This window comes from Hypomesus nipponensis, chromosome 2 (assembly GCF_054491055.1).
Source record: "Hypomesus nipponensis isolate SF chromosome 2, ASM5449105v1, whole genome shotgun sequence".
Classification (NCBI taxonomy): domain Eukaryota; kingdom Metazoa; phylum Chordata; class Actinopteri; order Osmeriformes; family Osmeridae; genus Hypomesus; species Hypomesus nipponensis.
The window spans coordinates 19,208,895-19,225,000 of NC_140362.1; the positions used below are offsets into that span (position 1 = coordinate 19,208,895).

The following is a 16,106-nucleotide window of genomic DNA, read 5'->3' on the forward strand; positions in this document are numbered from 1 at the left end:
TTGGAGAAGAAAGATAAATGGTCACACCAGTTCCAGTTACATAGTTATATTACAGCTCTTGCTGTCATATCTCTGAAAAGGTGGGAAAAACTGTACACTGCAAACCCTTCTCTCTCTTCTTCCTCTATATATTACCACGTTTTCACAATAAAGCTCCTGGCAATATCCATCTTTATGTCTCTGAACATTATGTTCAAATGAGGCAGAGCTAATGCCAAGGTCTGCGACACGAGAAGCCAGCTCTTCCCCAGGGATCAGGAAGTCTTAAAGTCAGCCTAACTTGGGCTTGAGCCACCAAGGGGTGAAATCTGGCCGGGCCTTCTGAGGAACATTCCAGATACTTGGAACGTAGCCCTCCCCTTCCTGTGTCATTGGGAGCCCATATGCTTGTTAAAGAGTGGGCTGGAACTTCAGAGGGGACACTACCCGAAAGGGAGGCTTTTTTTTCTCCCATCCCAGGGCGGACATTGATCTCCCCAGTGCCTCCTTGTGGCTCCTCCGACTTCCAGCCACACCAGAGAGGAAGAGGCTGGAATGCCTCTTTACGTAACCCGACGAGGCTGTGGCAGTACAGGGGACAGCCACAGCACTCAGGCCACGGGGTGGGGGATGTGGGTGCTGGGCCTTCCTTGGCAGGGGAGGAGTCATGGGCGGGAGCTAGGAAGAGAGCGGACAAAAAAAAAAAAAAAAAAAAACTATTTTTGTTATGTGAATGAAATTCCTGTGCTTTTTGAGTGCAAATTGACGGTCACAATGCAGGCCTTGTTGTTGCTTTGGAGGAGGGGTGGCTGGTGGCTGGATGATCTTTGCACTGAGCGTTCTGTTCCAGGATCCGCCACAGCGCCTCAAGCCAGCCCGGCTGCCAATGGAATGTGTGGTATGGGGACAACTTAAAGCACCCTGCCTTGAGCAGCCTGAACACACACACACACACACAAACCACCATGTCAACTAGCTTGCAGGCTAAGTGTCTGACTGCCTGTCTCTCTCTCCCCTTCTTCCATCCTCCCTTCTTCATCAGTGGGCGTGTCTCCTCTAAGCCTCTTGATTGGGTTAATCGTCCTGGTGTCTCACCGTCATTGTCGTAGTGGTTACCATGGCCGCCGGAGATGTTGTGACTGAGAGACGTTACGCAATGCTGACCAAATCTGTGGCTCACGGCATTGATCCCTTTAAACTCCTACCAACTAATAGAGCACTGACTTTGTGTCAAGGATATCGTCTGGCGTAAGTATGTTTGGTGCCATGTGAGACCAAAAAAAGACATTCCACTTTTGGCCCTTACAAAAGACCCCCCCCATGTCTGTGGTGTTGTTGATACGAGGCATAAATGGACTTTGGTGTTATTAACAAGTAACATGGATGGATGCCTGTTTGTTTCTGTGTCCAAATGCTTCTGTTGAATCGCAGGTCGTGAAACGAGGACTGATATGACTGTCGACAGCCGTGTGGCATTACACGCTATGACACATCATTTCATTCCGTGCATGTGCTACTTTGGGTTCTTAAAAATGACTCAAGCGGGACATATCATCACTGGCCTCTAAGCAGACATGGTGTTAGTGGTTGTGTTGTGCAACTCTGAATGCACGGTGGACGTTCGGGGGAGTGGAGTCTTGCTGGAGAATGTCAGCCACTGTTTAGTGGGTGTTTTGGTAGCAGACTGTCTACGTGCCAATAAGGTGAGTAAGTACCGTAGGTTCAAATCCACAGAACAACCAGTTGTGTCTGTTACAGTAGACGCTATTCCGGTTGTAAAACAAAGTCAATACGTTCTGTAGTAACCGGCTGACATCTATCGATTAGCACAAAACAAATCTAATGTTACAATCATGTTGACACACTATATCTCACTGTATGAAAATTGGCAGTGCATTGAATGGAGGGGATCGCTGATGTATTTAAGTGACTCATCAATCAACTTTAACTGTTATCTTTTTCTGATGAGTTTCAGATTGTTGTTTTGAATTGTCTCATTTTTGTTTCTTTTTTGTACACTACAGAAGAAGCTATAGTTTGTAAAGACAGAATGCAGGTACATATTGAATAAATAAACGCTGTGATTCCACTGGTAAATGGAGAAAGTCATTTTATATGTGGAATGCATGATGTGGCCACATCATTATCAAGCCACACTTTTCATGTTTGGTTGACTCTAGACAGGCTGCATACCAAAAGATGCAGGTCCACACAAAGCATTTTGTGGGTGAGGAGAATTTCATTTCTTTGCAGCTAATTAACTTTCTCTAGACCTGAAAGATTACTAGACGCTATTGCTCTGACCGTCAATTTAGAGCACGGGCCCCAGTTCATGCTTGTTCCCTGGCAACCTGCTCGTCGCATTTTTTTAAAATATAAACTAATGTAATTAGACAGGTATTAAAAGAGATAGCATTTAAAAACCTGTATTGACCCGATTTGGTAAAAAGTGAACCGATAGCCATATTTATTTGTGACCATTATGACCAATCGCATAAGCACCTGAGCCACGTGCCCGCCCAGCTGTCAAGTGTAGACACAAGGAGGCGGTGCTATATATGGCGCGTGGGCGGAATCCCCTCGGTCAGAGAATGTAGCAATCTGAGCATTACGCACACATGCATGGGTCAATCGAGGGCTGTGTGCTTGCTCGGCTATCTTCCACAATTGCCCCCCCTGTTCGATTTGTGCAAATATGTGAACCGGCTCGTTAAGGCATTGGTGAATATATTATAAGAAATTACATCTTTGAATGATGGGAATAAAGATAAAATTACCACAGACCCTGACCCTTTCCACTCATTCCTATGGGATTAGAATCTGGGGTGAACTAATCTATGATAATCTGAACTAAATCTATCTAATCGTGGTGGAAAATTACACCATGAGAGCTACTGTTCCACCCTGAGGTGAAACGGTTTGCCCATCTGACCGGGAGCTCTTGGACTGGAGTATCAGAGACCTCATGCATTGTCTGGGTTACTACGAGGACAAAGAAACACGGAATTTTACAATCTTGCTGGAATATGGCATTCACGCAGAAATTGGCTCTTGAGTGCCTCTGAATATTAAGCATCACGTGCGTTGTATTGACTTGATGGGGAAGGCTTTCTATATAGCCTAAACGTACAGCGTACTGCTGGCTATAAACTCAATAACCTGCCATTCAGATTTGTTTCATTTCGAATTAAATTTTAACGTAGGCCTACGTAGTCTAGGTGAGTTGATGAAGAGGGAGTAGCCTACGGGATGCCGTAGCTAGGTTACCTCAAGCATGTTCTGGGAGTGATTTCACGCGCCATCCAATTGGCAGCATCTATTCACACTCCAGAGCCTGCGCGTCATCATCGGTTCACGTCTACGAAACGAGTTGTAGGCAAATGAGAACATGTGAGACAACTGAGAGTGAAAAAGGCAGACCGGAGACCGAGGAGAAACGTGAGAAATATACCCGACGCGACGGAGAGCTTCATAATTTCAGCAACCAAAGTGGACAAGAGACTAGTGGTGGATTAATTTATTTCTCCGATTTATCGTCAGCATTTTTAGCTTTTTGATTGTCATAGCCTCCGTGCACACCGTTTTTACACCTAATTTGTAGTGCAGACTGTTGGAGGCTAGTGTGTGTGAAAGGACTTGTGCCAACCAATCCTTGAAGAAGATGTAATATTTTTCACATCTCCTTGCTGGATGATCCACACTTTATCTTGATGATTTTCCGATGATTTTTGACAGTTTCTTCTAGTTTAATCTTTCGACGACTGCCTGAAAATTTTGTCCTTATCAGTGATATCATCTGTTGCTGCTACCGGATTTAAAAGCCCGTAGAACTGTTACTGGCAAGCGTAACGACATTGTTATTTGGAGATGTAGACAGATCAGTTGCAATTGTTTTGAAAAAAAATCCACTCTAGATTCCAGATAAAATGGGAGAGAGATTATTATTACTCTTGTTGCTTCTCTTATCTTTACATGCGAGGTTATGATATTGCAGACGAGCCATTCAAAATGATCCATCTCAACATCACCGGCTTCTCGAGGTTTCACGGTTTCCTTATTGAATAAGACTGCAATATCCCTGTCACTAGACGGGTTTCAACTGGAGGTAGTATTGGAGGCGAAACGATAATCGTGGAGGCATTTCTTCTGTTGAATCTACTTATTTTTTCTTCAACAAAAGAGGATAAATGTTGATGATGGAGGACGACGAATTGGAGGCTCATCAGGTTGATATCGATTCCGATTTCGAGCCGCAAAGTCGGCCTCGCTCATGCACCTGGCCACTACCTTGTCCGGAGGATTTCCCGGGAGGACACGAGGTCAGTGGGGGTCTTCCATTGGTCACCATCAAGGTGGAACCGGACGATGTTCCCGCTTGCAGAGCAGGGAGAATGGGTGGCGCGCCGGCCGAGCTGAAGCACCCAGCCGGCGCCCCGGCGCCTCCCGGTGCGACGCACCCATGCCTGGCCGGCGCCGCGCTCGATGTGACCGGACAGTTGCGCAAAGCCAAATCCTCGCGGCGGAACGCATGGGGTAACCAGTCATACGCGGACCTTATCACACGCGCCATCGAGAGCACCCCTGAGAAAAGACTTACACTGTCACAGATATACGATTGGATGGTCCGTTATGTGCCGTATTTCAAGGATAAGGGCGACAGCAATAGCTCAGCTGGATGGAAGGTAAGACAACTACGTGTGCAACAGCATATGAATCCACAGTAGTGAATATTTAATGTTGGTATTCATCACAGCCGACGTCTAATGACTACGCACGATATATGTCCACAGTAGCCTCTATAAACCTCTCTTACTCAACATCGTGTGTGAAGGGTTACGCGTGGACAGTGCCATGCGCTGTCGTGCCTTTTTCAACAATGGTAGCAGATGAATGGGCATTGATGCCTTTTGGCACATATGTGAAGCCTTCACAGGCACTTAAGCTATTTACTATGACACAATGGCTACACTCAGTGTTGATATCAGAATAAACCACCTAGTTTATTTAGCCATGTGTCCGGGCCAATTAATGACCATAAAAAGTTAGAACCCCTCAGTAATCACTCTCGTGGTGAGTGATAGAGAAGGTAAAACGAGGAAGCTTTGACCAGCTAATTCCATGTTGCAAATAATCAACATGGATGGATGTGTCAACCTGTCCTCTCCAGCACAACAAGGGGACACTTGGAGCTGGTCTGCTGTTCATCTGTGTCAATATTCGGAGAAGGTTTTTCTCCGCTGACCACACAGCACCGCGGTCTGTCTGGCTGCCAGCCTGGAGAGTAGCCTCCTGGACGCCTGCCCTGTTCAATCTGCCTCAGCCACACACACACACACACACACACTCATGGTCACGCTCTTCAGTGTGACCACCACGTTAGGCCAATAGTCGAGAAATAAATAAACACAGGAGCAGGATTGTCAGAGAAACATTGGGTCCCTTTGGCCGATGTTTCGAATCAGTGGTTGACTCCTAGAATGCTGACTTCATCTTAGGTTGTTCACCCTACCCAAAACCCCCTGTCACCGTTTTTAGAACGTGGTTGAATGGCACTGCATTCACGGTCCTCGCTTGTGTGTCTGTGTGTGTGTGTGTGTGTGTTTGTGTGCGAGTGAGTGAGTGAGTGAGTGAGAGAGACTGAAAAGAAATGATTGGATCTCTAGTGCGGTGAAGACGAGAGCTACTCAAACTGACACATTCTTCAACACCATCCACAGTGTGTTGAATACGGCACAGACAATCCTCTTTAGAAAAAACACCATACTTACAGACCCCCCCCCCCCCCTCCCCTCCCACTCCCATTTAGGAAACTCCAAATAGGAGGAGTTCTCATCACTGTTGTCACATCATGTCATGCGTGCCGAATTTCATAATGGCTCCTCACTCTGAATAAACCAACACTGTTGGCATGTGGGAACTGTAGGCTAGGTAGACTTTTTCTGCTAATGACATAACATCTACATGTCATTGGCGACGTAATTGGTCCCCACGCAAATGTCTGAGGGGTCCTCGAAAACGTGTGTTTCATTGATGTACCCGTATTTGTGTCTTAAAGCTAACCCCCGATGAATTCACGGGGTTAAAGAGTTAGCCTTCTGTCTTTAGCCGTAATCGCTAGCGCCCGACTGCCTCGCTAAGCCTGTCCCCGTTTAAGTGAGCCCGGCTCAGGTGAGTCTGCAGGTAGCTTAGCTTCATCATCCCTGCCCTCGGCCAACGCCACCGGAGCGCGGCTATATGTGGCAGCGCCTAACCGCAGGGCCAACTCTTAGACTATCCTTAGCTCTGGTGACCCTGGGACACCCACAGTTACCAAACTGCAAATTAGTGGCATTTGGACAGTGTCAGTGTGAGGACCTGGAGGGGGGAGGGGGGGGGGGGGGTTTAGGGGGTGTATTTTGAGCAGCAGGCCAGACACGTCCCATTCCAGGTAATGAGTGGGATTAGGTTGTTTAAAGCAGACAGGGAAGGCAACGGCGTAATGTCAGTGATAGCTCTGACCCGCTTCCAGTCGGAGACACGGTAAGGGAGTGTAAACATACACTTAGCCTGGCGGTTGCATACTCAGACGTGGTGAAACAGACAGCAAACCGCCCCCCTTCCCTCCCTTCAGAAGACAGGTGTGCCCAGTGGAGTATGGGTCTCTCTTTCTCTCTGTCTTTTTTAACCCCCATCAGACACACACAGAAACGCACACGCGCTCAAACCTAGTGCAGCTCCGTAGTACTGAACCCAACCCCGCCAATTATTTTTGATAATATGTGCTTGCGCGCGACATTTAGACATGACTGCTTGCATCACATGCATTTTCTCATACCAAATCAATACCGCGCACGGTCAGGGCCTTCGAAGCGGAACAGTTTGCATTTAGCCTGTTTTCGTGCTATTTGGTGAAAGAGTAAGAGGGGGAAAAAAACAAAAAAAAAACGATAAAAGACGGGGGGGGGGGGGGGGGTAAGCTGCTGATGAAACAAACTGAAATATTTTTTTTTGTTTGTGTGGGAGGAGGAGGGGCTGTGGGGGGGGGGGGTCTCTAGAAGCAACAGGGCCAGTGAGAGGCAGGAGGGAGGGGGCAAAGAGCGGAGGCGGGGGGAGGGGGGGGGCGGTAATGAGCAGGATGGTTGAAGGGGTTGCCGTGTGTGTATATAATGGTTTCTGGAAGAACATAATCTCTCTCCCAGAGCAGGTAGAGGATGTAAGCTTCCAGCCCTCCCCCTTCTCCCTAATGGATTGGGGCTCTCCTGATGCGTGGTCAGAGACGGCGTCAGTAGTGCTGTGTATAAATACACCTGGTCTCTGTTCTAGGAAGCCGAGAGACTGAATGGAGTTAGAAGCTCCTTATGCAGTCATTATCTTTTTCTCAGAGATAGCCTGAACTTGCTGACACCAGACACTGGCTTGGTGGCATACTGTGTGTGTGTGTGTGTGTGTGGGGGGGGGTTTATTTGTGGTTGAATTTTTCAGTCCTTGAGATATTGTTAGCACACATCCGATTGAACCAATTCGCAAAAACGCTACTTTGCATGTCAGAGCGACAAAAACAAGAAGAGCAGGAAGCTCCAGTGAGACTGAGGACGTCCACAGCCTGGTGTGTGTGCGCGTCTGTTTGACATATTTACAGTATGCGTGCTCAGTTCAGCCAGCGGTCAGCGGAGGACGGAGGTGGCGTCTGTCACAAGGGGGGACAGGGTAGCGAGAGCGGGGGGGGTCGTCTCATTCGACAGACACGCGTGTCCCGACCAGATTGATCGTTGTGACAGCGTGACGCCAAGGAGAACGGAGCAAACTGAATTTCAGTTCAGGGAGGTTTCGGAACTTCTTTATCACGGACGAGGGGGCCACGACTTGGCCCCCTACACTGCATGTGACAGTGTCTGTGTGCATGTCATTTCCCAGGGTGCATCTGGGTTGGACAGAGTGAATGCATGGACCCGGTGACCTCTGTGTGTAGTGGATGTGTGTGTTACATGTGGGGGGAGGGAGGGGGGGGAGAGGGAGGGGGGGGGGGGAGAGGGAGGGGGGGGAGAGGGAGGGGGGAGGGAGGGAGGGGGTCTGGCCTGCAAACACAGGGTGGGTGTGTGTGTCTGTGTTTGTGCCAGCACTATGTCAGTATATATGTTTGTGTTTAACTGGCTTGTAAACCCTGTGTGTGTGCATGTGCCAGCATGTTCTGTATGTGTGTGTGTGTGTGTATGTGTGTATGTGTGTGTGTGTGTGTGTGTGTGTGTACAGTGCGTCTGGACTGGGGGCTGTCCACGACCAGGGGATTGGAAGGCAGGTGGGAGTGAGTGCCAAGCGGTCAGTCAGACGCCCTCATGGGAAGTGATCGACTGGTCTCTATAACACGGTCAGGGAAGTGCTTCTCTTCCACACCGATCAGGACAATCAGAGAGACGGAGAGAGTTCAAGAGGGAGATGGGGAAGTGCAGCTCAGAGTGAGGGAGTGAAGATAGACAGAACGACATCCTAGTTCATGCGATGGGTCTTCCAAGTGCAGCCAGGGCGGTGTGCGTGTGTGTTCCAGTGTCTATTCTTGGGAAGAAATGAACAGATGCACCCTCTCGTGGTTTTGTCAATACACACAGGACTGGCTAACATTAGAGGGAAATAAAGACTTGAACTGGCAGTAAAAATGCTTTTACTGTCAATTTGTGTGTGTGAAAAATGGGTTTAACTATGTGTGCAGAGGCAAGACATCAGAGAGCAACAGTCAAAAGTGTGTGTGTGTATGTGTGTGTGTGTGTGTGTGTGTGTATGCCGCTCGGAGTCTGAGGGTGTGAGACTGAAACCCTCCTTAGACTGCAGCTGATTCATATTTGATTCTCTCATTTGGCTCAGGGGAGTGGAGTAATTAGAGCGAGAGACAGACATGCGACACACACACATATCCCCCCCACCCCCACCCACCCACACACACACACACACTCACACACACACATACACACACACACACACAAAGAGCTGATGCAAGCAGGAATAGATTTATGACCCAGGATCATGGACACCTTACATGTCTCGCCATAGCTCCCAAACCCAGATTGAGGTTGAGATCAGGCGATGTGTTAGCAGGTTATACAGGGTCTCCTCTGCCAGGACGACCACACTGGCTCCAGCCCCAGCCTCCCCCCCAGCCTCCCCCCCAGCCTCCCAGGCACAATTCATTGTTAACTGAACATGATTAATGCCTGTGCATATTACGAGAGCGTGGCAGGCATTCAAATGTAGGAGGCGCTGGGAAGAGAATAAGCTGTGATCCCCCCCCCCCCCCCCCCCCCACCCAGTCTTTCTTCTCTCGGTGCATTCCCACGTTCTCCCCACGTACACCCACAGGCGTTGCCGGGTCTGGCGAGGACCAAATGAGGTGAAGTGTCTTTGAGTTGGTGCCCCCCCCCCCCCACCCACCCACCGCACGAACATCTCCATAGCCGTACAGGCTTGCATATGTTCTAATCTCCCTCCAACCACGTCTTGGCTCCGGGAGCAGGTCATGGGATGACGATGCAGAGTGATCCCGCCTGCGTTCTCTCCCTCTGGATGGGAGGCAGCACGAGTGGGGGGCTAGTGGTAGGGGGCTGAGGGAGTGGGGGGGGTGAGGGGGTGGGGGGGGGTGAGGGGGTGGGGGGGGTGAGGGGGTGGGGGGGGAGTAAGGGGGTGGGGGGGGGGTGGGGGAGTGAGGGGGTGGGGGGGGGGGTGGGGGAGTGAGGGGGTGCGATGTCCCTGTCAAAAAGTGTTGTGTCAATTTCAAATCGTTGTATCCTCTTTTTGCTGAACTTTCACTGGTGCTGCATGATACGCAAACCCAATTACCCATGTACCCCCCCAGCCCCCACACGCACACACACACCCCATCCCCATTGCTCCTCATTCACTTAATTGGTACTGCGAGGCAATGTTGAATGAGGCTGGGAAATGGAGTCTTCTTCAGTTGGCTGGATGTGAAAGGCTGCAGCGCAGGACGATGGCGGGCTGTCAGTAGTGCTTGTGGCACCACATCGCTGGCATTTTGGGCTGGATATTCATTGGAACACGAAGACACAGACACACACACACACACTGACTCACAAACACTGACCCCCCCCCCCCACACACACACACAGACAGACACACACACACACACACACACATGCATCCCGTCCTTAGAGCACCGCCCATGGTGGAACACTGTGTTCCTGTAGGAGCTTTAGCACGTGGTTCAGAGGGTGAAGGAAACCCCACGTCCATGGAGATGTTGTTCTCTGGGATTTGGTCTCGAGCGGGGCTCGGCTCTCTGGATTGGCCTGTCTGGGAGGTGTGGCAGTGTTCGCTAAAAGCTCACTGATGTTTAGTGACGCCGTAAACAGCCGTCTGGATGGAACTTGGCGTGCGCGGTTTTCTGACTTTAGAACATTGTGAGACTGGAAAAAAACGCGCCACCCCAAAGTAGAGTCCACTGTGACCAAGAAGAGGAGCTTCGGACAGATTCACATCACAGTGCTGTAAGACTGGAGGAACGGGAGAGACACATCGAGAGAAACATAGAAAGGGAGGGAGGGAGGGAGGGAGGGAGGGAGGGAGGGAGGGGGGAGGGAGGGAGGGAGGGAGGGAGGGAGGGAGGGAGGGAGGGAGGGAGGGAGGGAGGGAGGGAGGGAGGGAGGGAGGGAGGGAGGGAGGGAGGGGGGGGGGGGGAGGGAGGGAGGGAGGGAGGGAGGGAGGGAGGGAGGGAGGGAGGGAGGGAGGGAGGGGGAGGGAGGGAGGGAGGGAGGGAGGGAGAGAGGGAGAGAGAGAGAGAGAGAGAGAGAGAGAGAGAGAGAGGGGGAGAGAGGGAGGGAGGGAGGGAGGGAGGGAGGGAGGGATGGAGGGAGGGAGGGAGGGAGGGAGGGAGGGAGGGAGGGAGGGAGGGAGGGAGGGAGAAAGAAAGAAAGAAAGAAAGAAAGAAAGAAAGAAAGAAAGAAAGAAAGAAAGAAAGGAAGGAAGGAAGGAAGGAAGGAAGGGAGGGAGGGAGATAGAGAGATAGAGGGAGAGAGGGAGAGAGAGAGAGGAAGCGAAACGGAGGAAAGAAAAGGACAGTGTATCTCTTGACCTTCTCGATGTATAGCAGATCTTTTAGCGGCGCACTCTATTGTGTACGATGAAAACACGATGTGGAACATGCTGTCTAACCCCATGGCAAATACACAGGTTGTCCCCCACCCAGGCGGTGCGGTGCGGTGCTCTAAATCATTCCGACCCCACCAATAAGACCTCGTTCTACTGCTTAGAGTGTGTCAACCCTGGCCACACAGCACGGTAGGAAAGTGTGGAGTCATGTTAGAGTCCGCCCCCCTCATCTGGTTTAGTGGTGGGGTGAAGATGTCAGACAGTAAGCCACAATGCGTGTCAACAAAAGATTAGGCTGTGGAGATGACTCAAATGTTGGTTAGGTTGGGTGTCCGGTAGCTGTAGGTCTGGTATTGGGCAAACTCACTCCCCAATGTTCTGCTCCAGTGGTTGACTGGGTTTGGAAAAAAGTGGAGAAACCAAACGTCCCACTGCCAAGCCTGTCCTGGTTCATCAGTACTTATGAGGCTGCTTTCGGTTTTCAGTTGTTGTGCGAACATTTGAATAACAGACCTGTGGACTGGCGCCTGTCAGTCTTTGTGTGAAGTCTTGTATGTTGGCCTGCGTGTGTGTGTGTGTGTGGGGGGGGGTCTCTTCTGGCCTGTGTGTTAGTGTGTCTTTGTGTACATGTAAAGTGTGTCCTTGGAGTGAGTGAGTGAGAGAGAGAGCGTGGTTCTGTGCCTACACGTGTATGTGTCAATGATGCCATGTGTGTCAGTGTGACTACTGTACTTTGGCGTGTGTGTGCGTGTGTGTGTGTGTGTGTGCATGTGCACGTACGTGCGCGCGGCTGATGGGCTCAGTGGGAGCTGGGTCCCGGGGGAACAGCTCTGCTTAATAATTCAGACGAGGCTCATTATCAAGGCAGTGCAGATTTCTCCCTGATTTCACCTTAATTGCAGGCAGGCTGCTCTACTCAGGCAGGCAGCAGTCACGCTGAGCTGACTCTGGCTCCGGCTCTCTCTCTGTCTCTCTGTCTCTCTCTCTCTCTCTCTCTCTCTCTCTCTCTCTCTCTCTCTCTGTCTCTCTGTCTCTGTCTCTCTTTTTTCTCTCTCTGTCTCTGTCTCTCTGTCTCTCTCTCTCTCTCTCTCTCCTCCTTGCTTTCTTCCCTTGTCACTCACCTCTCTGAGTGTTCCACTCCTCCTAGACATTCCTTCCTCCTTCCCTACTTTCTGTTTCCTTCCTTCCTCCCTCCCTCCTCCTCCTCTCTTCCTACCTCCTTCCATACCTCCATGCCGCTCCCCCACTCCCCCCCCCCCGCACCCTCCCCACCCCGACTCCTGTCCATATCCGGACTCTCTTTGTCCCCTGCTTGTCAGCTCCTCCTCTGCCTCCTCAACCCAGCCCCTTTACCCACTACCCCCTCAACCCTGTCCCCTCTACCCTCTGCCTCCACTCCTCACCGTCTCTTCTCCCCTGGCTACCTCCCCCCCCTCCCCTCCCCACCCCTCCACCACAAGCCCCAAGCTCTTCTCTCCTAGATACCTCCACACGAGGCATCAAAGTAACATACTGATTTCTGTAGAATTACACATGGCCTTTGTTCTCAATGTTATTATACACAGAAATGACACAATTGGAACTGATATCTTTATCGAATACTTCACATTACCAGACACAATACTGTATACTGTCATGGAAACCATAATGTATTGTGTACAGCGCACTGCCAAGACTGATATGAGCAATATTAGCATTACGGTAATAGCTCTCTCTCTGCGTAGCCTGGACTGTGATGGGATTGTGTAATTCTATCCCACTTCATCATTTACAATGATGATGGCGGACTCTGCCAGTGTTTTTTCATTCGCTATAGTTATGCTGATTCCCTGCTGAGATTGCAATGTAATGAGCATGATCTTGTCGTGCATGTATGAATATTGTATTCTGCTATTGTTAGGAGGAGGGTTCTGAACATGAACCGCACATATCTGAGGAGCTTCGATGAACCTTCGAAGCCCTTTCTCTCGCACAGCCATGACAATCTGTCCCTACAAATCAAGTCTGCCATATTTATATGATAAAGTGTGGCTCTCCTTCGGAGATCTCCTGTACACAGCAGTGGATGACTGAATGTGTGTGTGTGTGTGTTTTGTCTGTGTCTTTATGTTTCTGTTTGTGTGTGTGTGTGTATTTCTCTGTGTGTGTGTCATTCTCGGGGGTGGTGGTGGTGGTGATGGTGGTGGTGGTGGTGGGGGTGGTGGTGGTGGGGGTGGTGGGGGTGGTGGTGGTGGGGGTGGTGGGGGTGGGGGTGGGGGTGGTGGTGGTGGTGGTGGTGGTGGGGGTGGTGGTGGTGGTGGTGGTGGGGGTGGTGGTGGTGGTGGTGATGTATTCCTGGCTAAACCCTGTATTTCACTCTGCTCCATCTCCCCTCCGCTCCCCCGGCTGGGTGTCCCGCTCCCGCTTCCTTCCACCTGTCCATCAAACCCCTGTCAGGGCCGGGGAGGTGCGGCTGGGCCCTTCCAGCCATCAGTCTACCTCAGGTAGCCACGGCCCCGCCTCCCCGCCTCCCTGCCTCCCCGACAGCTCCGGCCCTAAACGCTGACGGAAAGGGCTGAATTACACAGGGAGATGTAGTTAGCCTTGACGTATTGAAGCAGGTGGACAAAGAAGGAGCCTGCGAGGTGACAGGGTGATGAGGGAGGGCTTGTTATGCTAATGGAATAGCAGCGCTGGATGGGCCACACCTGAACACTACCCCTGGGGCTGATGGATTTGACTGCTGAGGTCGCCCCCTCCCCCCCTGGAAGTAGAGGTGGTCCAGCGTCTGGTTTGGGGGCTTAGATCTGGTTAGTCTCCTCAGCCTGGTCGGCTCTGTAATGCGAGTAGGATCAATGAAACGCACTCCTGAGTGTCGGTGTAAAACACACACACACAATCAGCAATCCATAGGATGCTTCAATCAATCGTCATCCATTTGTGTGTGTGTGTGTGCACCATGGGCGGAGCGGGGGGGGGGGACTTCTGGGGCTTGAGCACCGAATGTTTTCGGTTAAAATTAAGGTTGTAATTTTCGGCAAATATAACAACATGAGTCCATCGTAATGTTTATATTACATAAAGCTAATTTAAAAACTGTTATTCTCAAATGCGCTCAAATGAATGCAAAGAAATTTGGATTTTTGGGGAAAAAACTTATTCTCTATGCTCACATCAAACCTGGACTAGGTCCGAGGTTGGGGCTACCTCCTGAATGTTTACGACCTCTGGCTCCGCCCCTAGTGCACCCTCGTATTCACATTCGGGGGAAGGGCTTACTTTGGCGTTAGCGGGGAGAACGGATGCCGCTGCGTGACAGGATGTGTGTGTCACTAACAGGTATGTAGGTCAGGACACAAGCCTGGGCGCTCAGCCTGGGCGTTCACTAGAGGCCCACTGGGCTGGACCTGGACTGAACAGCCCCAGATGAACCCAAACACTTCCTCTTATCTCTCTCTCTCTCTCTCTCTCTCTCTCTCTCTCTCTCTCTCTCTCTCTCTCTCTCTCTCTCTCTCTCTCTCTCTCTCTCTGTCTCTCTCTCTCTCTGTCCTCTCTCTCTGTCTGTCTCTGTCTCTCTCTCTCATTGTTCTTCTCTCTCTTCTCCGTCTCTGTGTCTATTATGTCTCTTTTTTATCACGCGCGCTGTCACTCTTTGCCTTCTCTTCCCCCCCCACCCCTGTTCTGTTTCACACTCTGTTCTCCTCTACAAACTACCCTTTTATCCCTCATTTCCCTCTTCCCTGCTCATTCCTTCGACTCCTTTCATGCTCTTTTGATGTGCTTTTTTCCATTTTTTTTTGTCCCCTCTCTTTCTCTTTCATTCAGTCATTCTTTTATTATCCCCAAACTAAAGTGATAAATGGACCTCTTTCTTCTCTTTAAATGTCACTCTGGGAACTGGAGTCTCTGCCGGGCGATTGGCTGTGGCAGACTGTGGCCTGTCAGGGCTCCGTCTGGATGTACCAGCCAGGAACCACAAGAGAGTCTGCCAGTAATGGACAGCTTGTTTGGGACTACACTTGAGATGGATGAGGCCAGGCCTGGAGCTGAGGGGCTGGGGCTGGAGGTCTGGAGATGGGGCTGGGGCTGGAGGTCTGGAGATGGGGCTGGGTCTTGAGCTGGGGCTGGAGATGGGGCTAGGGCTGGGGCTGGAGATGGGGCTAGGGCTGGGGCTGGGGCTGGGGCTGGGGGTCTGGAGATGGGGCTGGGGCTGGGACTGGAGGTCTGGAGATGGAGATAGAGGCTGAGGCTGAACCCAGGGCTCGAACAAGGCCAGATAGGGCTGGTGACCAGCTGAGCTGACACTTGGGCTTCCAGTCAGACTGAGCTCTGTCTTCATTCAGGCTAACAACGCCTGCTTACTCGCTCATTGTCAGATGTGCTTAAGCGAGACGACCGATTCGTTGAAGGCTATCGAGACCCAGCCAGTGTGCACAGGGCTGAGATGCCCTCTCACGTTAACCATGCCCTCGGGCTGGAGGAGAGCAGGGGGTGAAGGTCAAGAGAGGTGCTTGCGTGGCAGGCTTCGACTCCGGGCCTCCTTACCCCACGTCAGCGGCACGGAGGAAGGGACGGGAGTCAAGGGTTGGACTATCGATCGGAGGTCACGCTTATGTGAGGCAGAGAGAGACAGAGAGAGAGGGAGGGAGAGGGAGAGAGAGAGAGAGAGAGAGAGAGAGAGACAGAGAGAGAGAAAGGAATTGGAGGACAGAAGGGGAGAGTGGATTTGAGTTTCCAAGCAGGCATGGAAGCCAGACTTGGCTGCACTTCAGCTACTCTGCACACTTCATCTGAAGTGTGCGTCCATTAGTGTACTCCCACTGCACTCAAAAACGCACACACTCAGAGATAGACCAGACACACTCGCACACCCACCCATACACACACACTGACACACACACACTGAAAAATCCCAAATTCAATATAATATTCACATACTCTTACACACAACCCCTCCTGGACACTTCCAGACATCGCGCATTCTGCTCTCCCGGCCATCTCTTGGTCTCTCTCTCACACACACACGCATGCACGCACGCCCACACACACACATCCCAGTGCAGTGCTGACCCAGT

General features: G+C 51.0%; 1 protein-coding gene across 2 annotated transcripts in view; it reads left to right on the forward strand.

Annotated features, from left to right (window-relative positions):
• Window positions 1-3,368: 3,368 nt before the first annotated feature.
• LOC146301371 (forkhead box protein O6-like) overlaps window positions 3,369-16,106 on the forward strand; it is a 31,008-nt gene continuing 18,270 nt past the window's right edge. For both annotated transcript variants that reach the window (XM_084670778.1, XM_084670787.1), the window contains exon 1: window positions 3,369-4,661. In XM_084670778.1, coding sequence (XP_084526904.1) covers window positions 4,167-4,661 — 495 coding nt within the window. In that variant the 5' untranslated portion in view covers window positions 3,369-4,166. The remainder of the gene's footprint in view (window positions 4,662-16,106) is intronic.